General features: G+C 40.9%; 1 protein-coding gene across 2 annotated transcripts in view; it reads right to left on the bottom strand.

Annotated features, from left to right (window-relative positions):
• The window catches only part of SGSM2 (small G protein signaling modulator 2), a 1814022-nt gene that overhangs the window by 316537 nt on the left and 1474735 nt on the right, over window positions 1-22750 (bottom strand). The window contains exons 11-12 of one of the 2 annotated variants that reach the window (XM_044054411.1): window positions 6026-6155; window positions 4564-4698 (exon numbers count right to left, since the gene is read on the bottom strand). In XM_044054411.1, the coding sequence (XP_043910346.1) occupies window positions 4564-4698; window positions 6026-6155 (265 nt within the window). The remainder of the gene's footprint in view (window positions 1-4563; window positions 4699-6025; window positions 6156-22750) is intronic. The other variant, XM_044054410.1, reaches the window with a different exon arrangement.

The raw sequence follows: 22750 nt of genomic DNA, 5'->3' as shown, positions 1-22750 counted from the left end.
AGAGATAATTAGTAGAGTATATAAAATATTGCGCGATAACTATAGAAATCAATCAGAGGAGGTCAGAAAAGACTGGGAAGAGAGATTAGATAAGCAATTCACAAATAAACAATGGGAAGACATATGTATGGCTCCCAAACATGTAGCAAAGTCTAGAAGATGTAGGATTTTTACCTGGAAATGTTTGCACAGGTAATTTTATATCCCAAACAGACTCAAAAAGAATTTTTCTTATGGTAGATGGCAAACACTGGAGGTGTAAATGGGGAAGAAACAAGTACCAGGGAGCATATTTTCTTGGAGTGTAATGAGTTGAAAGACTTTAAAAAATTCCTAGAGAGTACTCTGTCAGGAATACTAGGTGAGGAAATGAGTGTAACTAAGGAAATTATTTTTTTTGAAATGGGATACAGGATCTGAACTGTTTAGACATAGTAAGCCCTTGTTACTTTTAATTCTGTTGACTGCCAAAAAAGCAATTACTAGAAAATGGAAATCAAAGTTTAAACCAACCATACTTGAAGAAGTGAATATTATAACGGAGATAAAAGAACAGGTAGTAGAATCTATAAAATGGTAGGAGTAAATCACAAAAAGAATCTAAGAGAAATTGTGGGAACAATATAAGCAGAAAAATGTTTTGGATGATGAATGAGGTTTAAGAGAAGGCAACAAATTAACAATTTATGTAATGCTGGTTTGATTATATTATCTAGAACAATATATGTAATGTATAATGTTTAGAATTTGAACCCATTAATATGGGTCAATTACTTTTATATAAATGTAAGCCTGCCTACATCACAAGTGATAATTCAATAACGGTATTTTTAAAAAGTAATAATTTAGCATTAGATTGAGATTTAATTTCTAGTGGCATATAATTCCATAGTTTTCCTATGTAGTTAAAGTATAGATAGACACCTAAGTGGTTCTGTGATCTAGTTAGGTGAAAAAACGAAGGAAATTTAAAGGTCTTGGAGGACTGCAGTAATGAACAAGACTTGTGGTTTGTATGTTAAGTGATAGATAATCTTAAATCGTGTGAAAGCTAGGCTACTCTGTAGGTCTAACCAATTTAATTTATTTAAAAAATGACACTGATGTTTTCCATATGGAAGATTTGCTGCATATCTTACTATAAATTTGTTTCAATTTATGGATTTTGACACTTTTGTAAGTTTATTAGCAGTGATGAGACATTACAGCAATGTACGAAATATGAGTGTAGTAGCTGTGCTCTCTAAGGCATGCTCTGTTAAGAATTGCTTTACATAAAATTCCTAGTTTTTTGGTAGTTTTAGAGATTATGTAGTACATGTGCTCATTAAACTTCACCTGCTGATCTGGAGTGACACCAAATAGATGATGCCTAGGATTTGAAGGTGAAAGCGCTTAGTCATGAATAAAACTGGTTCTCTTTCCTGCCACTGTGCTGTTTTTTCCACATTTTTAATCTTTCTTTATGCAGTCTGCAAAGAAGGCAGCAGGCATGTAACGGTTTTATTTATTTATATGAAATAATTGTACTCATTTACTAGGTGGGTGGTCTAGTCCAAGAACATTTTAGCAATAATTAAGGCCGACAGGCTGAAAAACAACAATATGAGGACTAAAAAGTAGGACAGAGACACACATGCCACTTGAGGTACTAAAGTACAAAACCCTAAGTTAAAAATGAAGAAATCTGCAGAAACAAAAGCAAAATGACAAAACTATAGCTAGTATTGTCCATCCTTGTCAGGGACTGCAGTGTGTAATTTCTGAATCTTAACTAAAAAAGGAATTAGTTAATGCTCTGTAGCAGAAAACTACTTAGTCCCATCATGGTAGAGCCTACTCCCAGAGAATGATATAACAGCATGTATTCCAGCATGGAAATATAATGCACACCTCCCCTTTGAATGTTTCTTCAGGAAACTCTCGAAAGACACAGAAGTTACGGCATAGGTGCAAAGCTGGAGATCAAGGTTTGAATCCCACTGATCAAAATGTGATTAAGTTACTTTAACTGCTTTATATTTTTTGGCTACATACAAAAAGGAAACTTTACTGTCTCTGGGTCTACTTGTGTTATAGAATAAAACAGACCAGAATCAGACAAAAGTGGCCCTGGGTTCAGTGATCACAGTCCAATATGCTTCTGCAAAAATGTATCTTTGAGTATCAGCAATAACTGCAGTGGAATGGAAAATGATTACTCTGTCTGATATGACTCATCTGTTTTGTAATAATGATGCAAGGAAGCTTAACTGTTTATTTCATCATGAAATCACTGCATTCTTCTTCACCCTGAACAAACATTCTTGCCTACAGTAATATAAACACACCTGTTTTACAAGCAATTCTAAATAGAACATCTGTCGGCACTACTTGCATCTTAATTTAAATGAAGGTATAAATTCACTTTATTCTGTAGTACAGCAATTGAAGAAGTTAGTCAAATTAGTGGATACTCAAATACATAAACAGGGAACAATCATTTCCAGTTTAGACTATCTTGTGTATCCATTTATAGTGCTTTTCAAAAAGAATCATCTTTCTGACATCTGTTAAAGTATTTTGTAGCCAATGTAGTTATGGTCATCCATAAAACTATATGGGCATTATTATTATCTAGCTTAGTAATATTTTAAAATCAGGCAACCTGACATATTATTTGGCCTTTCAGCTCACCCGTAATGAAAATTAAGGTACAACAGTAGCTCTTTTAACAAGAATCAAAGACAGGCAACGTGTTTTGTTTCCGAAGACAAAAATGGTTTGAGCCATGCTTTAAAACTTGCAAAAATAATTAAAAAAATATCATAAGCCAAGTCATGCACTCTACTAAAAAGAGTGCATTACAAAAGGGATGATAGACTGCAACAATTAATATAAACATATCAATGTATATAAAACAGATCCAGCCACTGATGCAGGACAAGCATTTATTAGGAAAACTGCAAAAAAATAATAGCACAAGCTCATGCTGATGCAACATAACCTCACAAAACAAAGGAAACAACGGAAAATGCTCTTCACCTTAATTCTTCAGGACAGAGCTGAATGACCTCATATTTAGTGCAGCTTCTCATTGGATCAATGAAGACCACTGTACGGCAAATTACTTTTTGTGGCTAAGAGAGCAAGTCTATAAAAGAAAATATCTAAGGCAGAACCCCACAGAACCTAAAAATTCAGATGAAAGGTACTTACATTATTGAAGAATTAATAGTGAACAGCATCTTTATGTTTTTAATTGTGGGCACATGCAGAAATCAAGCATGTCATTAACCCTAAAAGCAATGGCTAAAATTCTGCAGCAACAGTGTTGTCATTATTGCTGGGAACAATAGTGAAAAGAACTCTGAACCTTTTAAATTTAAAGAAAAAAAAAACATTTGTTAGGGCATGCAATTTGTTTGGCTGTTTACCCTCATTAGGAATTCATTACTTCACTACTTAAGTCAATTGAACAAATGGTTAACTGATCCAGTCAGATAAAATTAACCTGCTACTCATGATACATTGGAATATGGCCAACACTTTCAGAAGAGGTTTCAGGATATATGTCTCATTAGCATATTCTGTCATATGGCTAAAACGTTCAGAAAAATTTCAGGATAGATATTTCAAGTACAGTTCAACAGACCATGACAACAAAATTTCAAACTTATTTACATAGCCTAAGATGTCATTTTTAAGTGCAAGATTGCACCTTGGATTTCTGTCAACATTTAAGTTTGAAGATGATACTCTAGGTGGATAAACCAAGATGCCTACGCACAGCAAGTAGTAGATTATTTATCACCAATTACTCTGTAGCTCTGTGATGGGATGCATATGTGATATGCAGTACCATTCACACAGTCAGAATTTGGAAATTCCAAAGCAAAACTGCCTTTTCGCTACTGAACAGACTAAGTAATATAAATACATCCATTTTCAGTGCTATACTGACATTATCTTTGTTCAGTACAGATTGTGCCTGTCATGCAGTCATTAAGTGCTAAATAGTTACATGACATTAAAAGTCCTACATTGTTCCATTTTTTGATTTAGTTCATTATGTTTCAAGTTCAAAAATGTGGGTTTTATATATTTGCTGAAAGGTTTTAAGACAACACAAATCGTCTACTTTTGTGTATTAATATTTTATTTTTCTTCTAAAATGTTGTTACGTTTAACGTGGTGACTGGAAAGGAATACACTATTACAAACAAATCCTTCATTTTTTTTTCTTATAAATTACTACAGGCATCTTTTAAGCATGACTGTTAAGTACTGAATCTGCTTGCTGTAGTTCAGATAAATTAAAATTAGTCTGCTTTGAAACACTTTACACAGTTGGTGCCTGTGTTTTTCTGTAAATAGTAATTACTATAGAACCATAATAGGTATATACACTATATTATTTATCTTGCCAAAATTTGTGGATGCAAAGAATTCTTGGTATTAGAAAAACAGCAAGCTAACTTTGCATTTTATAATTAATATCATGGGTAGAATAATGCCAACACTGTTGATTTGTACTGACATAGCACTGCGTAAACTGGCACTGGGGAAAAGGGGGATAATAACCTTTCATCGAATTAGGAGATGTGAGGTTCCGTGAGCAGATCATTGATATCATTGCGTGTAGCCTATCCTCTTCCTCCTCATCATCATCAAGAGAAACTGAGCGGCTGGCAGCTAAGTGGTGGTAGTTAATAGTTACTGTTTAAAGAAATAGTAAAAAAAAAAATGCGTGAGAAAAAATAAGCAATGTTAGAAAATACATTTAATTCAGAGGTCTGGCACACCTACAACTTTCTTACTTGGCTACATACTTTTTTTGTTTTCAATGATCATCCCTTTTTGGGAAATTAAGTAGAGGTATCTGAAGAAATAAAATTTAAATTTATTTTCAAAATGAGAATGATCATGCAATTTTCAAAACAAGGCAGACACTTCCTTCTCCTCAATTCCAACAAAATAAGTTAAGCATACATAAATGTATAAGGTATGGGTCAGGAGGTGGGAATAATAAAGATGAAGCAGAAGAGCTTGGATCCATGTGCCAATCGCAAGCATACTAAAGAGTCCTCAGACCAACTTCTGAAAACTCACCACTAGCAAACCTATTTGGCTTCGATGTTTCACAGTAATCTTCTTGAAGCGTTTGCATGTCCTGACATCAGGGTCCATGGCAGTTTGACGCTTTTGGAACACATGTATGCTTCTCCAGTGGCCAACACAGGTGTTTTGTGTCTGTTTGTGGCACAAGAGCTGAGCTGTACTGGGGCATTAATGCAGATATTAAAGGAATTTAGTCGCTAAAACCCAAACTTCACAGGGGTGCACAATTTCTGGTATTAAGCACACAGTGAATCTGGATTATGGAAAAAAAATCATTGGCCAAGATGTGATCTATTAAATCATACAAATGATCAAATGATTATTAGGCAAGACTTAGTATTACTCTGACAATGTATTCAGTTAGTCTTATTTTCATCATAGAAAACTTAGTATTGACATGTGTCGCTCCCTTCCACATTTACTTCCACTGAAGGAGACTGTTCTAAACACAACAGTGGACTGCATCCACTCACAGACTATTATTTACAGGTTAACCCTAAGCTACAGGACTTTCTTGGGATAAAAAAAAATAGAAGCATGATGAATGGATGGAGTGGGGCTTCTACTCATCAGCAGTCAAAAAGGATGACAGACTGTACTTTCAGCTAAAACTGTAGCTAAACATAAAGAGAACAGACAGACTACCCACACACCTCTTAATTTCTCAGTGAGCATTAGGGTGAACCTAAACAAATGACAGAAATGTAGGACTCTCCATGCTATTAAATGGAAGGCACGCACTAACATAAGCTGCTAAAGTACCTCTGAAGGGATAATGAACCTTCTACAACTAGTCAAGATTTCAGACTACAAGACTGACATTCCTAGGATAGACTCTACATATGGCAAGTAAATATGCAAGAGGAAGGAGTTCTAAGCTTCCATCCCTTAAAAAGTCCCCATCTCAAAGGATAAAAAAACTTACTGCGATCATTCTTGTGGCCAGGATAAAGGATTCTGAAAACATAATCCGAAGCAATCTCATCTGGGAGCTCTTCAAAGTCCACAGATTTGTTTGTGCTGTTCCGTTTCCGTAGCTTTGGAAATATTTTGCCCTAAGGTAAATCAAACTATACATCACAATATATACAAAATAGTTTTTAATTAACCCAAAAAAGGCATCATATATGTTTTTTATTTTATTTTTGCAGTTATTTGTGGATCAAGAATTTCTGCAGTATTATTAGACATTCAAGCTTTTCAACATTTGATTAATTCATATTTCCACACACACACACAGACATTTACTCTTCCCCTTGTAGACTCTGACTTGGCTGAAAAGAATGAAAAACACTAGTTTACCTCAGTTACCAAAAATTAAAATAAGATAGATATATAGATAGATAGACAGATAGATAGATAGATAAGCAGAATATTCATCTTAAAACTGACTTGCTTCCTGAAAGGTGCTACTGAATAACAATGTCATTTATGGAGTCTAACAGTGCTCCATTCATCTAGACCAGTAGATGTTTGCTTATTTATTTAACCAATTGACATAATTTTTACAATCAGTCAATTTATAACAGTGCTCATTTGATTCATTATTGGATTACCTTCAAAACCATTTGCGTTAATTTGATGCATCTTATTAACATTTTGTATAAAACATACCAAATATTTTTTTATATTACAGTTCTGTGTTTGTCTGCAAGCTGACAGGAGAAATGGTACTGGCAGAATTAATGCATTTATTTTGGTACTGATGTTTCTATGTACAATGCTGCAATATAGTAGACTACAGGCTCAAAAAGGTGGCTTAGTTAAATTTTCAAGAACAAAATTAAGGTTCCAAGAAAGAGGAATATGTTTTCCTTGAAGGCCTGATATAAAGGACACCTTTCAAAAATTGTTTAACTTCAAATCTACAAGCAAGGAGTGGATTCAAAGGCAAATGAGCAGAAATGACCAAGAGAGGAGTTTTAACAGATGAATATGCTAGGCCAGAACTGAGCAGGTCACACAAATAAGAACAAACCAGAGAAAGAGGGTCTAGGTCCTGCTTGTGACATGAAACAGAAAATCTCTTCCATTTAGCAACATAACCTGAAGCACATCCCCAGAAATATGGCATCTAAAAGGAATCAAAAACCTATCACACAAATAGCCAATTGTAGGGTGAGTAACTGAAGGTGAATGAGAGATTCCCTTGTTCTATGTGAGAAGATCCAGCCTGTGAGGTAATTTCTGATGAGTGTCCCTGGCCAGATGAAATAGAAGGGGGAGCCAGTGCCATCTGGGCCAACAGGTTGTTTGCCAGCAAGAGTTTGGCCTGTCCCACATGATCCTCTGCAGGATTTTTGGCAAAAGGGATAGACAGGTGGGGTAGCCATACAAAAACATCCCCTTCCAGGAAAAAGGCATGGCATTCACTTTCCAAGCCAGGGGACTTGGCACTCTGGAACAAAACTTGGGACATTGTCTGCTCAGTGGGGAGGCAAAACGATCTACTTGAGGACTATTCCAATGATGGGCAATGCCCAGGGGAAAAACTCCCTCTGAAGCATACATTTGTGAGGATCTGTCCTGAACCTGTTCAAATTGTCTGCCGATAGGTTGTGCTCTGAGGGACTGTAAACTGCCTGAAGAGTCAGATGATGGCTGATTGCAAAATTCCAAGCCTAAAGAACTAGCTGGCAAAGATTCTGTGCCTCCTTGTTTGTTTTCCACATAATCATGGTATTGTCTATGAAAACTCTCATAGAACCTTTAACCATAGTAAAGCATGAAGAGACAGAATCAGAGCTCTCATTTCTTTTATGTTGATATAGTTCGCTTGCTGCTGGAAAGACCAAACTCCCAGGACTCTGATGTTGTTGGAAGAGGCTCCCTCAACCCTGATCAGAGGCATCTATGAACAGGTCCTAAGTGGGACGAGGAACCTGAAAAGGCAGATCAGAATTCAGAATAAATTGCTGAATTCACCAGAGGAACTCGAGTTTAAGGCACGAGAGGTATGTGAAGACCTGGAGGATGGCAATGTTGAAGCCAAACAGATTTGGGATACCACTGAAACTTCATGTGGAGCCTAGCAAAAGGAGCCATAGGACTAGTGGATGCCAGGAACCCCAGCACTTGAAGAAACTCTCTTGCAGACAGCCCTTGCGCAGGAAGAAGGAACTAAAAATAAAGTGTCAAGGAAAGGACCTTGGGAGGAGAAAACAAAGTCATCATGGACAAGGTCTGAATACTGTAACCCTGAAAAACCTGGGCTTGAGAAGGGGTAAGAACACACATTTTGAGATTCAGAATATGTCCCACACTGCCTAGAAGTATAGTGTATTTGAGATCCTGAAGAAGGAGCTGTTGAGAGGGGGCTTGACTCAATAGTTCATCTAAAATACGGGAAAATCTGAACTCCCTGATGTCTGCAGAAGGCTACCACTGCTGTTGGACATTTGGTAAAAACTCTTGGAGCTGTAGAAAGACCAAAAGGCAAAGTACAGAACTGATGATGTAAGGAATAAACAGAGAAACATAAACATTTCTTGAAGAGATGGTGAATGGGAATGTGAAGGTAGACATCCTTCAAATCCAGAGACACCAGAAAAGCCTGAGGAAGTAACAGAGGATTCAGACTGGAGACACAACATCTTCAAAGAGACAACTTTCAGAAATATGTTGAGAAAAGAAAGATCCAAAATGGGCCTCCCAAGAACCTTCCTTCCTTCCTGGCAACCACGAACACCCTGGAATAAAATCCTTTGCCCTGCTGACAGGGTGGAACTGGCTGAATGGTTCCTTGAACAAAAAGGTCTTGATGCGTTAAAGGATAGTGAAAAAGATGGTAATAGGGAGGATGGGGAAATGTCCAAAAAGGGAGGAAGGGACTTCCAAGCCATTAAATAGCCATTTTGAATGATGGAAAGCACCCATGCATTTGTGGTTATGCAGTGCCAGACTGGAAAAAAAGTGAGTCCATCTGAGGGTAAGAGGAATCTGACTGAGAAGCAGAAGAGGTTGAATGTCAAATGGAGGCAGATTTGACAGAAAAATAATGCTTTTGACCTTTAGAGCTCTGAGAAGGCTTATCAGGAAAAAGCCCTCTTGGAAAACCTCTTAGTCCTGGGAATTTTGTCTCTGCCACCTCCACGCAAAAGAAGATTTAGAGGGCTAATTTCTCTGAAACTTGGTAATGGGAGAAAGGAAGATCTGCTTAAGATCCTACAAGGTTTTGCAAAGCAGAGGTGTAGAAGATTCAAAAGGATTCTGGTTGTCTAAAAGATAGTCCAGCCACTTACCCTAAATGTCTTCAGGAAGGGACTGACACTGCAGCCAGGAATATCTCTTCATAACCAACCCTGAAGCAGCCACCCTAGAGGAGGCATCAGCAGCATCATAACTATATTTTACAGAGTGATGAGCTACCTGGGAAGAAGTGCTGAAGAAAGAGAAATAGCAGATGACAGTTTCTGAATCAGGCAAATCAGAAAGAACACCTCCAAGTTGAGAAAGAAGAGCCTGGAAATATATAGTCATATGAGTCTGATAGTTTATAGCTCTGAAAACTAATCTGCCAGAGATGCACAATTTTTGCCATATCCGTCCATAACACGACTGTCCTTGTCAGTGGCCAGGGAAATCACTATTGGGTCAGAAGGGTTTTTATATAGAAATTTCTGGGTTTTAGGCACTTTATAGAACCTGTCAGGCTTCTTTGAATTTGAGACACAATAGAAAAGGTGTCTAAAAAGCATCCTAGATTGGAGGGACTGCAGAAGGCTGGGGTGAATCAGTCTGAAAAAAGGTCATAGCACCTTTTCTGAATGTTAGAAATCTGGAAACAATCCGATTTAAAATGCTTCATCATGCAGACAACAATGTCCCCAAAGGACAACACTTCCGCGGGGAAAAGGGGAAAGGAAATCTTCTTCCTTAGAAGTCACAGCTAGAGTGGAATGAATTTGAGAGGAGTAAGCCGAGGACTCCTCTATAGAATCTACGTCCATCTCCTTTACTGAAGAACCAGATTCTCTAGCCATCTTAGGAGAAGTACAAAACCAGGGAACAGAGGAAAAACAACCTCTGAGGGGCCTTCAAAGTCATAAGGGCTTTGAAAAGATCCTGAGTGAAATCCTGCCACTCTCTGTGGATCCTTAGCTATAGGAACCACACATATGGTTTTCTGTTTCTTTTTCAAAGGAACATCAGCCCCTAACAAACTTACAGGGTTCAGATATTTGCCTGACTACAATAAGGGTACCAGGGGCTTCCTCGCTAACCAGAATTTGGAGAATCCCTCTAGGTCTCTCCAAAATGATTAGCTGCGTTTCCCACTCCTTGTCTAAAGCAGACAGAGCCACAGCCTCAGCAGATGTGTGGGTAGGCAGCGCTATATCACCCTCCAACAAAATTTGCATTGGTTATGAAAGATGGAGCTGTATAAGCTGTAAGTTGTGCAAGTTACAGAAATGACTTCTTCATTGCATAGTGATTTAGATGAGTACAACCTCAAATTTATTTTCTGATTTACAGTTAACAATCTATATCATTTGGGAAAAGAAAGCATGTTATTCAAACCTACTATTATCAGCCTTTATATGTTTTTAGAAATTATCTATAAACACTTGTTTTACCTTTTAGCCTTTAACTTTTGAAGTTATTATTTAAGATAAGAAATAATCTATATACTTGTAGAATTCAAAGCTTTACATTTTTCCATCTACAAACAAAAAATACACATGTTTAATAAGGACAGATCATCAGAGGAGTACAGAGAAGTGGATTAGCATACAGTAAGGTAAAGACAACACTAAGAAAAGAAAGTAGAGGTGGAAGGACAGACACAAACATGAATGATGAATGACAACAGAAGAATAAAGCCAGAAATGGATATGTGCAGTCAACACCACAAGGCAGAAGAGCACAGAAGGGAGTCACATTAAAGGCACTCATTCAGATTAGTGGAACAAACAGGAAAAGAGACACAACATATGAGAAAGCCCAGTAGATGACTATAGGAATAATGGAAAAGTGGTCAGGTACAGGCAACTAAGAGGGCTGGGGACAGAAGGAGAAGAGGAAGAGAGGTCAAACATAGAAGGGAAAATGAAGGAACACAGGCCAGTGTGGGGACAGAGAAGAGGGCTTTAGTGATGGAAACTCAAACAAAAAGGAAATTGAGTCTCGACAATATTATGGTGAAAACAATCAATTCTTTAATTTAGTAAGCCATTGGAGGGGTGGATGCATTTTTTTATTGCTCCCTTCAGGACCTTTCCTAATGGCTTTATCACTGACATCCAGTCAGCCCATTCATTATGGGGCCACAAGAGCCCTACAACCAATTCATTTCTAATGGGAGTCCAAATTAGCTCTCTGATCACTGTCAAAAGTTAAGTAGTATGGAGAAGGCCATTTTGTTTTTCTTGATGGAAGTTCTACTCTCTCTCTCTCCACTGGAAACACCCCCTGCGGCTCTGCCGAGTGCATTAATGCAGTTCTCAGAGGGGCAGCATGCTTCCACATAATTCCCCTTAGCTTACTGGTGCTATGCACAGCAGCTGCACAGGGTTGGTTGGAGTGGTTTCCAGTGGGCAACAGCTAGTGCTCTTGCTATGTGTCACTGTATGTGGACAAACCAAGTCCTCCCTTCCTCCCCCACCCCCTGGACAGACAAGCTAACAGTGGGTGCTCACTCCATGCTTTTTGGACATCTGATGCCTGAGAAGCTAACTGAACTTGTGTCATCTGCAACACAGTCAGGGCTACATCCCTCTATGCCATGGAGCTGGCCGAGGGGGTGGACACATGATGTGGTTCATGAAGACAACAATGACCTGAGCTGCAGCTAAGGCTGCAGAAAGCAGGAGTAAGAAAGTGGCAGACAGGCACCAGGAGACGAGGTTGGGGATGCGGTTTTAGAAGTATTAACTATTCTGTTAGACTGCACACAGAAAAAAAGAGATGCTTATAGAGCATAATGACCAGCTGCAGTAATGAACAACAAAGGAGCGGCTTCAGCCTTGTAGGAGAAAAGAGGTAATCCTGGCAAAGAGATCACTTGTACGTCATGATCAGGCACCATCTTTGCCCAGAACAGACAGCAGTGCTAAGACCTGGACTGGAAAGATATATTTAAATGAACATCCTTTTAAATTAAGACAGAAAGTAGTCAGGGATACCACAGAAGAAGAAGCAGTGGCAGTTAGTCATCAGGCAGCAGATATAAGGAAAAAAATGGATGCAGAACATAGTAGAGGCACAAATAGTGATGAACTGTATCATGGCTGGATATTATTCTTGTACAATGCATTGAGTCTGGGTAGGAAGAAGGGGGCTGTAAGCAGTGATGCAGAAGAGAAAGGTGAACATTGTTGGCATCACAGAAATGTGATAGTGGGAAACAATATGTGGCATGGAAGTGCCTGGGTATAGATTGTTCAAAGACCAACATTAAATGAGTCATCCGATAGAAGGAAAACCATCTTATACAGGAGGCAAAGGAGTAAGCAGGGTCAGAAGACAGTGTTAGCACTCTGGCAGTTAAGGTAGAGAAAGGGGGAAGTGATGGTGGATCAATGCACTATATTATCTCCATGACACATTGAAAAAGGGGGATTTAAGACTGAAGGACAGACTTAAATTAGTAGGGCAATAAGAAGAGGCCAATAATAATGAGGGATATGAATCTGCTAATAGCAGATTGGGATATTCAAAGCTCCACGGCAGAGAGGGTGGAGGAGTTAACTGAAGTCTTGGACATAAAAACTTTGGTCAGCTTTGGTAAAACTATTCCAGAAAAGTACAGGATTCTTGGTGTGATCCTAATGAAGGCAGGTGGGGTCATGGCTGTCCAGGTGAAGGAACCATTAGCTAAAAGGAATCATAATAAGCTTATTTCACTGAATGATTTAGAGTAGGGGGTGCAAGAATTTAAAGACAGTGTGTGGGATTTTGGGGAAGTAGTTTAGGCTGTTCTGGGACAGAGGGTCAATTATGAGTTAGTGTTTGGAACCAAATTTTGTGAGTAAACAAGTTACTGAAATTGGTCAGTGATGCTGTATACACAGCTACGGACATGTATTTGATGAAGAAACTAAAAGCAAAAAAGTAGAAAGCCAATGTAGCTGCACAGAAATGCAAACTAGCAATTAAGGCAAAAATGACAGCATACAAGAGGTTGGAATAAGGGACTGGGGATGGACTGAAGGTATAAAACAACAGGACAGCAGTAACTAGTGCCCCCTTCGTTGTCCACTCCATCCAATACTGCTGTCACTTAGCAATCAGATTAACCTTATTACTTATAGGTTCTTAGTTATATACTAGGCTAATGACCATCAGGGCCTTTATAAGCCTAGCTGTGCAATCCAACCTATTTGTGTCCCTATTTATCATGGGCATTTATTAAGAGGGGGTAACATTTCTAGAGGTTATGTGGGAAGAGGGTAGGTTAGTTTGGGCATTACCATCTGCTTCTATCAGGAACACTGAGGCCAGATCCGGCGTGAATTTCAGATTTACCATCCATGGGTCAAGGCTATGCTTAAACAGGATTAGGGTTGGATTCTGCTTCACATGAATGGGGAACCAGTTTCACATTATGGGATTCCTCTGAGACACTCATCTGGCTCACCAACATGTCTTATGTCACAAGCAAAATTTAAATCCTTGGAGCTAGTGGTTCTGATGCTGTCCATTTTGTGGATGTGCATAAGGTCCATTAGAGTTGGATCACAGGATGCCTTGTATACCAGACAAAGATCGCTTCTCAGTAACCTGTAGGATATGGAATACAGAGACAGGGCTTTAAGGCAATCTGTATAGGACAATATGTTTATACCCTGGATTCTCTTGGTATAGAAACTTTGTGGGCATTCCAACTGTTGCATATGTCTTGTCAGGTACATGTCAAATGAGATGACATACTCAATGATGGGTCAGATAAGGGACAAATAAAGTGGCTCTATGACTTCCTTGGACCTGGATGCCATGCCCTTACTTATAAGTTGGGTGACATAGAATGGTATTTTTACTACATTGGCGACATGTTGATCAAAGGCCAGATTACTGTCTACATATGTTCTCAGATCCAGGACTACGGGGTCAACTCTTAGGGGTGTCTTATCAATGGAATAATTAGCCTGGGTGGCAGTTTTCCTAAAAGGTGCTATACTTGTAAGATGTTTGTTTCATGGGGTGATCTATGATAGCTCCCAATTTGTAGTCATCTGCATACTTGGTCAGCCAAAAGCCCTTGACATTAGCCTTTACCTCCGAGATGTAGATGCCAAACAGGAGCAGTCCCAGCACAGAGCCCTACAGTACACAACTGGCAAGTGGTCTCTTAGTGAAGGTGGTCTCACCAATCCTGACTTCCTGGGTCCTGTCTGTAAGCCAACTGGCAATCCAGTGAGTTATGTAGGGGGTTTATGCCCAACTTAGTGAGTTTGTCAACTGTACCAGAGTGAGGTATTGTACTGCATTCCTTAGCAAGGTCCAGGTAGGCATTATGCACCATTTTCCACTCATCTATTGCCTTGGTGACCCTCTCAAAAAATTCCACCAGGTTTAGTAGGCATGACGTTCCCCTTGATAAAGCCCAACTGGTTTGGATCCAGTGTCTGAAAATTGCATATGTCTCTTTTGATCAAATAATTTGTTCCATGACTTTGCATATTAGACTAGTCAGACTAGTCAGACAGAAATGCAAACTAGCAATTAAGGCAAAAATGACAGCATACAAGAGGTTGGAATAAGGGACTGGGGATGGACTGAAGGTATAAAACAACAGGACAGCAGTAACTAGTGCCCCCTTCATTGAATAGGTCTGTAGTTTCTGGAATAGATTGATGGTCCACCCTTGTAAATGTTGCAGTGCTCCATTCTTGTACAAAGCCTGTTTTAAGGCTAAAGTTGAAGTGACTCAAGTGGTCCTGATGGGTCATGTTTCCAGCTATTTAGGAAGCATTCCGGGATATTGTTGAGTTCCATTAAGGTTGTGTTTTTGACCTCAGAGAACACCACCAGGAGCTGATAATAGTTGTTGGGGGTATGCTAGTGGGTATTTCATGGTGGGAGATGGGGGGGGGGGGTGAAGCTTGAACTTAATTTGTCAGACAGCAAATTTGCTAGGTCAGAGGTTGCACCACTGACCACCAGTTCAGCAGACTTATGTAAGCTACCTTTGAGGTTTCGAACATTGCTGCAGCAGAAGACCTTGAGGTTGTCTTTAGCCTGTAAGGCTATCTTGACCTTTCAATTGGCCTTAATGCACTTAACTAGTCCTCTTAATTTCCTGTTTAGTTTAATCAGAGAGTGCTGATCATTATGGTCTGTTGCTCTTCCCGATTTAGTCATGATTTTTTCCTTTTGTTATATACCCTATTAAGATAAGGAGTCCACCTAGGTGGTTTATTTTTAGAATTTGCATGAGCTTTCTTCTAGCAGGCACAGCAGCCTCTATACAGCCATTTACATGGTTATACAGGGTCTCTGTGAACAATTCTGCATAGGTTGTTGTGAACTCGGGGTGGTGAAGGACAGTGAAATTTGACAGACTATCATTTAATAGGATGCAGTTTGCTTTGGAACAGTTCTAATTACAAGGTTTGCTGGGGTTACCAAGTTGATTTTTGCTTTGAATGAGACAGCCTTATAGTTTGACCCCACCAGTGAGGATGTGACACTGTGGTGGTGGTGGGTACAGTGCTCTCCCATACCGGTGAGTACCAGATCCAGTGTGTTTAAACCTCTGGTGGGTGTGCGCACTAGTCAGGGGTACTTCATAGGTAGATACTAAGCCACTGGTCCTAGGGCCTATACAAGCCTAGCCAAAAAGGTACCCTGGCTTTCGCCACCCAAGAAAAGTATTTTCCTATGCTCCTGTCGAGCAGAGCCGCAGAGGTGATCCCCGGGGTGAATTTCCTAATTCCCATCCAGTCATTAAGATTTTTCTTGAAGAGTGCTAATGGGGAGCTTTGTTTGATATAGATAGGTAGTTTGTTCCAGATTATGGGAAGTCTCTGGGACAGGGAATCTATCCCTCCAGCATGTTCTGTTTATTGTGGTGACAATGTTTAGATGTAGCTGGGAGGGATAGGGATTTCTTTAAGTGGAGCACGTCCAACTGCTCTGGGTTTGACATAGCTTTCTATGTTAGGCAGAGATCGCCTCTGAGTAGGCGATATATGACGGAGTAAAGCTGGAGTTTTTTGAGATGGTCTGCGTACGGCATCTGTTTGAGGCCAGTAATCCTCACTGTGAGTATTTCTGCAGCCTTTCCAGTTGTTGTAGATGTCTTGTGAGGTACATACCAAAAGGGGCATTGTACTCTATAATGGGTCTAATGAGTGAAGAGTAGAGGGGAACAATGGCCTCTTTTTCCTGGATGAGAAACCTTTTGTGATGAGCTGTGCCACGTAGAAGGATTTCCTGACTACTGTGGCTATGTGATTATCAAAGGTGAGACTACTGTCCACCTGTGTCCCAAGGTCTCATCACACTTTTGGTGTTAAGTAGACTACCACCTATGTGGTAGCTCATGGGTACAGAGTTTTTACCAAAGGGGATGACAATGCACTTTTTGGTATGAACCTGAGGCCATGGCTTTGACACCAGGCATCTGTCTCAGTGAGGCCCTTTTGCAGGATGTCCACATTGTTTAAATTATGGCTCCTAGTTTACAGTCATGTGCGAATTTCGTTAGCCAAAGACCTTCTGTGTTAGTGTGTACTTCAGAAAAGTAGATACCAAACAAGAGAGGACCCAGGAATGAACCCTGTGGTACTCCACTTGTCTGAAGTCAGACTTGGAGTCTGCTACTTTCACAGTGTGGGTTCTGTCAGTGAGCCAGCTGGCAACCCATCTTGTGACATAGGGATTTATACCTAGTTTAGTGAGTTTATCTATAATTCCAGAGTGGGGGATGGTGTCAAAAGCCTTGGCGAGCTCTAGATAGGCTGTGTGAACCACCTTACCCTCGTCTACGGCTTTGGTGACTGCTTCAAAGAAGTCAATCAGGTTTAGGAGACATGATCTGCCTTTTACAAACCCGAACTGGGTGGGGTCCATAATTTGGAGATCATCAATGACTTTGTAAGTTCCATGATGACACATTCCATGGCTTTGCAGATCAGGCTCGTTAGGCTAATGGGGCAGTAGTTCCCGGGGTAAGTGGTGGCTCCTCCTTTGTGGAGTGGGACAACCATCGCTGTGCGCCATTCAGTTGGCACAAAGCCTGAGGTGAGGCTATGATTGAACATGATGCTTAGGTGGGGTACCAGTTCATTCTGTAGATCATGTAGAACGCAGTCTGGGATGCTGTCAGGTGCCATGGATGCTGTGTTCTTGGCTTTGGAGAGTGTGGTTTTTACCTGTGCAGCCATGATTACAGGAACTTTGCAGTCTTCCGGTATAGAGATGGGCCCTTTAGGGGGTGAGGGGGGGGTAAAGTTAGCACTGAACCTACCTGCCAGGATGTTGCCAATATCAGCTGGTTCAATATATTTAGTGCCATTGTGCTGTAACTCAGAGCAAATCTGAGTGTTGCCTTTGAGATTCTTGACATAGCTATAGAATGCTTTGTGGTTATCTTTAGAATCAGTGGCGATTTTGTTTTCATAACTAGCTTTGGAGGATTTTATGAGGGATCTCAGCTTCTTACTGAGGCTGACCAGGGAGTTCTTCCAGTCATGGGATTTTACTCTTTTTTGCAACAGTTTATTTCTTCTGTTGTAGAGTTTGTTTATGGCAGGGGACCACCAGATTGACTTCCTTTTTTTGAAGGATAGCATCTTGGTTCTGTTAGGGATAGCACGATCAATGCATTTGCGTAAGTGCTTATAAAGTGCATTTGTGCAGGATTCAGCAGTCGTACCTCTATTGTCTGTCTGCATGGGTGTTGTGAAGTTTGCCACTTCTGTCTTAAGAAGCGTGAAGATGGCTTTTTACGGTGGTTTCCCTAATGGGGGGTGGGGGCGGGATGTGAATGTCTAGGCTGATTAGCTTGTGGTCGGATCTGACCAATGAGGAATTGACCTCTGGTGTGGAACACTGGTCGCCCATGTTGGTAATGACCAGGTCTAGGATATTGCTCCCCCTGGTGGGGGTTTGGATAAGTTGATCCAAGGCATTGGAATTTATGAATTCCAGAAAATGTTGAGCAAAAGAGCTGGTACATGAGTAGTTTTCCCAGTTAATGGTGGGGTAGTTGAAATTGCCTATTATTATGGTGTTGGGCTGTACCCTAATATTTTCCAGTGTATCAAGAAATGAGGAGTGGGAACACTGGGGCATGGTGTGGGATCTGTAGCAAGTTACAATTTGGATTGCGGTCTTGCCCAGAGTTGGTTGCACTTGGATAATCTCAGATGCATTATGCTGAGCAACTAGCCCGGAGGTATGGATATCCTTAATGAATACGGACACGCCTCCACCTTTAGTGTTTTGGTCCAGGTTAGGTGGATGAAAGGTGTGGTATGAATAATAGCCTGGTAATGCAGGGGTGCTCTCTGGAGCCTTGAACCAGGTCTCTGTCACTGCACAGATGTCGATGTTCTCCATTTTAAGGAGTGCCTTGAATTAATGCATTTTGAGATTTAGACTTCTAGCATTGAGTAGCATTACCCTCAGATTTTGCTTGCTTGCACCTGTTACGGTGGTGAATTTGTCATTTGAACCTTGCCTAAAAAAGGCACTATAGGGGTGTCAAGAGCCTTAGCCAGTATCTGGAATCCCAAGGGCGACAGGTGCAGGCCATCTTTGGCAAAGCATCGTGGTCTGTCGATCATGTCATCCCAGGCAGACAGATACTGGATCCCCTTAGAATGACACCAGAAGCTTAGCCAATTGTTGAAGTCAATCATTTCGTCCTTGTACTGTGGTATTATTCTGGGTGATGGCAGGATGCTACTCAGGGCTAGGGTCATACCTGCCTGGGCTACAAGATTGGAGAGCTCCTCCAAGTTTCTTTTCATGTAGTCCAGGGAGGTACGTCTCAGGTCATTCACACCAACATGGACAATGACAAAGTCATATTTGTACTTGTTGTGGAGTGACCTGAGTGCGTGCGTTATATGGTGGATCCTGGCACCCGACAGGCAGCTGACAGTAACTTTCTCCTTGTTTAGCCTGGTGAGTGGAACATCAGTGTGCCTGACTATAGAGTCACCTATGACTAGAGTGTTGGCCACGTTGTTATGCTTTATGAACTGTGGTTAAGTGGTACACTGAGTTTGTGGGCTATGTGTCATTTGGGCTGTGTTGAGGGATGGAGGTTGCATGCGTTTCTGCTTTGGAGGTCTCTGTTGCTTGAGCAGATTTTTATTAAGAGCCTCCGCGAATGTAGGTGTGTGTTTTGTGTTGCTATGTGTGTGTTTTGGTGGTATAGGTTTTGAGGAACTATGTGATGAGCGTGGTGTGTTGCAAGTGTTTACCTTCTCCTCTTTTCTGTCTAGTCCAGTCTTGGGTGAAGAGAGCTTTGCTTACAGTTTGGCTATATAAGTGCATCTCTCACAGATTGCAGTGTTGGGTGGTAGGAGGAGAGGGTTGTCTGTGTACATGAGGCAATTGCTGCATTGTCCCAAGATGCCCAGATTCATCAGGTAGACAGGAGAAAACACCAGGATCTGACCCTTAGACATGCCTGGATAGGTGCTTATTTATTAAGCACTAAAAACTGTTTACCTCTAGGCAATTGAGGAAAGTTGAGTGCTGTAGTAATCTGTAGCTTATATAGTGCTTATGACGAGTTCTAAACAAGTGCTGAGGTCAAAGAAACAGATTTGAGTGCTAAAACTAAAAAAAGGCTACTTCTAAGGTAATTGTTGTACCTGCAAGTATGACATGTTTCCCAGTCTTTAGAGGGGTAGTTAAAGTCTCCCCAAAATAGGGTATTTGTTTTAATGGTGAGTGCCTCTAGTCAGTCTAGTTATGAGCTATGGAATTCTAAAGACATATTGGTGACCTATAGTTTTTGCAAGGATATGGCATGGGACTTTGTCTATGGTAATTTGCATGTGGATAAATTCCAGGGAATCCTCTTTTTTTAATCAAAGCAGAGTTATGCTTGCTGCTAATACAGATCGAGACTCCTCCACCATTTGTTTCTTCTGTCTGTGCAGCTGACTGTCTAAATCTGTGGAAGGAATAGAAGCCCTGCACTGCTGGAGTGCTTTCTGTGTATTTAAAACATGTCTGAGCAATGGCACAGATGTCTACATTTTCTAGAGTGCAAACAGCTTGTAGGGTGTGGAGTTTCTTGTTTAGGCTCCTGGCATTGAGTAGTAACACCTTTAGGTTTTTGTGAGTTTTATTTGCGATATCCATAGTATTGCCAATGTATCATTGCCTTAAAAAGGTGTTAAGCAGGTGGATACAGTTTAAGCCAATACACAAAAGCCTAGGGAAGACAGGTGCAGACTGTCCTTTGCAAAACAACATGTTTTTTAACCATGTCCTCCCATGCTGACAAATTTTGAATCCACCTAGAAAGACACCAGAAACTAAGCTAATAATTGAGGTTAATCATATTTTGTTTGAACTGTGGCATTATTCTTGGTGAAGTAGAATGTTTCTCAATGAAAAGCAAATATGTGCCCGAGACATATTCAGAGAGATCAGAAATGTCTCTCCTCATATAGCCCAGGGAAGTACGTCTCAGGTCATTAATCCTCACAAGGGCTATGATAAAATTATAGTAGTACCTGTGGTGTAGTGACTTGAGTGCATGTGCAACTTGGCAAATCCTGGCTCCAGATAAGCAAAGTACAGTTGTGTACACTTACCATAAATGTAGACGTTCGAGTGTACTCACCGTTGCAGTCATCACACTTGCGTTATCTGCCTGCAGGTATCCCTCAGTCGGCCCGAATACCAGAGTCTTGGGATTTCTGCATCAGGTCGTCAAGGGTATAAAACATGCAGCTGACGCCATTATATCAGTTTTTCTTGCCCCAGATGTCAGGAGCCCCCAAAATAGGAAGCAATCACATGGTGTGGAACACCTCCAGTAGAAAGTAAATACCACTGCCATAAGATATGGCCAAGAAAGAGGATAGGTAGAAAATATAGAAACGACGGGGGGCTGGAGGGAAGGCAAACAAGACAGCAACAGTAAATACACTCAAACATCTACATTTATGGTAAGTGTACACAACTGTACTATGTTCTTCGTGTTTCACTGTTGCAGTCATCACACTTGGGTTGATTCCTAAATCTGAGGAAGGTTGGAGTCAGTCAAGAAGTGTTAGGGCTGGCTAGCAGGCCTTGTAAGACTGCTGTGGCAAATCCAGCTCTGGATTTAGAAAAGATAGGCAAGTGGTAATTGCTTGGTGAAGGTGTTTACAGAACTCCAGGTTGCAGCTTCCAGGATGTCCCTGGTAGGGACTCCCCTGAGAAATGCTGTAGAGGTTGAGGTAGCCCTAGTGGAATGAGGTCTGATCCCCTGTGGGGTAGATTTTCCATGGTGTTTGTAGAAGAAATGGATGCAGTGTGCTATCCATTTAGAAATGGTTTGCTTTGAAATGGGCTTGCCCTCTGCTCCTGTAGCAAAGCTGACTAGCAGCTGGTCAGATTTTCTGAAAGGTTTAGTCCTGTCAAGGTAGAACCTGAGGGTTCTGTGCACATCCAAGGAGTGCAGGATCCTTTCCCCTTTATTCTGAGAATTAGGAAAAAAGGTTGGTAAATGGATGGATTGGTTTTAAACCACACTGGATACCACCTTGGGCATAAATGATGGGTTAGTCCTGAGGGAAACCCTATCCGCATGGAAGTTAATGAAGGGTTCCACAGCCATAAGGGCCTGTAACTCAGACACTCTTCTTGCTGAAGTGATGGCTAGAAGTAAGGCTGTTTTCCAAGAAAGGAATTTTAACTCTGCTGTAGCACCAGGCTCAAAAGGGGGAAGCGTGAGCTTCTCTACTACAAAGTTAAGGTCCCAGGCAGGAATGGGAGCTCTCCTTGGGGGTCTTAAATTGTTAGCTCCTCTCAGGAACTGTTTGATCAGAGGGTGAGAGAAGAGGGGTGTCTCAGTATTGTAATGAGCTGAGATGGCAGAGGCATGAATCTTAATTGATGAGGCTAGGCCTTTGTGGAGCAGCTCTGCTAGATAATCTAGGATTTGAGGTAAAGTGGCAACAGCTGTGTCCTTTCCTTGAGACTGGCTCCAAGAACAGTATCTTTTCCACTTTTCTGAACAGGATTTCCTAGTACTAGGCCTCCTGGCCTCAAGGATAACATCCAGCACCTGTTTGCTGAGGGTTGCTGGTGATGTATTCAGGGAATAAGCCAGGCTGCCAGGTTCAGGGTTTGCAGATGAGGATGCAAAATCTGTCCCTCCTGCTGGGACAGCAGAGAGGGGGTCTGATGTAGGTGCCAGGGTGGCACTGCTGTCAGACTGCGTAGGAGTGGGTACCAGTGCTGACGTAGTCAGTCTGGTGCAATAAGGATTGTCCTTGGCCTGTCCTGTTTGATCTTGAGTAGTACTTTTGAAAGGAGGAGCAGAGGGGGAAAGGCATAGATTGAGATGTTTTCCCATGTAAAGGATAGGACATCCACTTTCCATGCTTGGCTGTGGGGAATTCTGGTGCAAAATGTGCTCAGTTAATGGTTTTGGGGGGAAGCAAAGAGGCCCACTTCTGGTGTCCCCCACCTGTGTATTAGAAGTTTGAATGAGCAGGGTTCCAGTTTACACTCGTGTTGGTCCATT

This window comes from Protopterus annectens, chromosome 13.part0 (assembly GCF_019279795.1).
Source record: "Protopterus annectens isolate FY-2018-M chromosome 13.part0, PAN1.0, whole genome shotgun sequence".
Taxonomy (NCBI): Eukaryota; Metazoa; Chordata; order Ceratodontiformes; family Protopteridae; genus Protopterus; species Protopterus annectens.
This window is presented reverse-complemented; position numbering and strand designations above follow the sequence as displayed.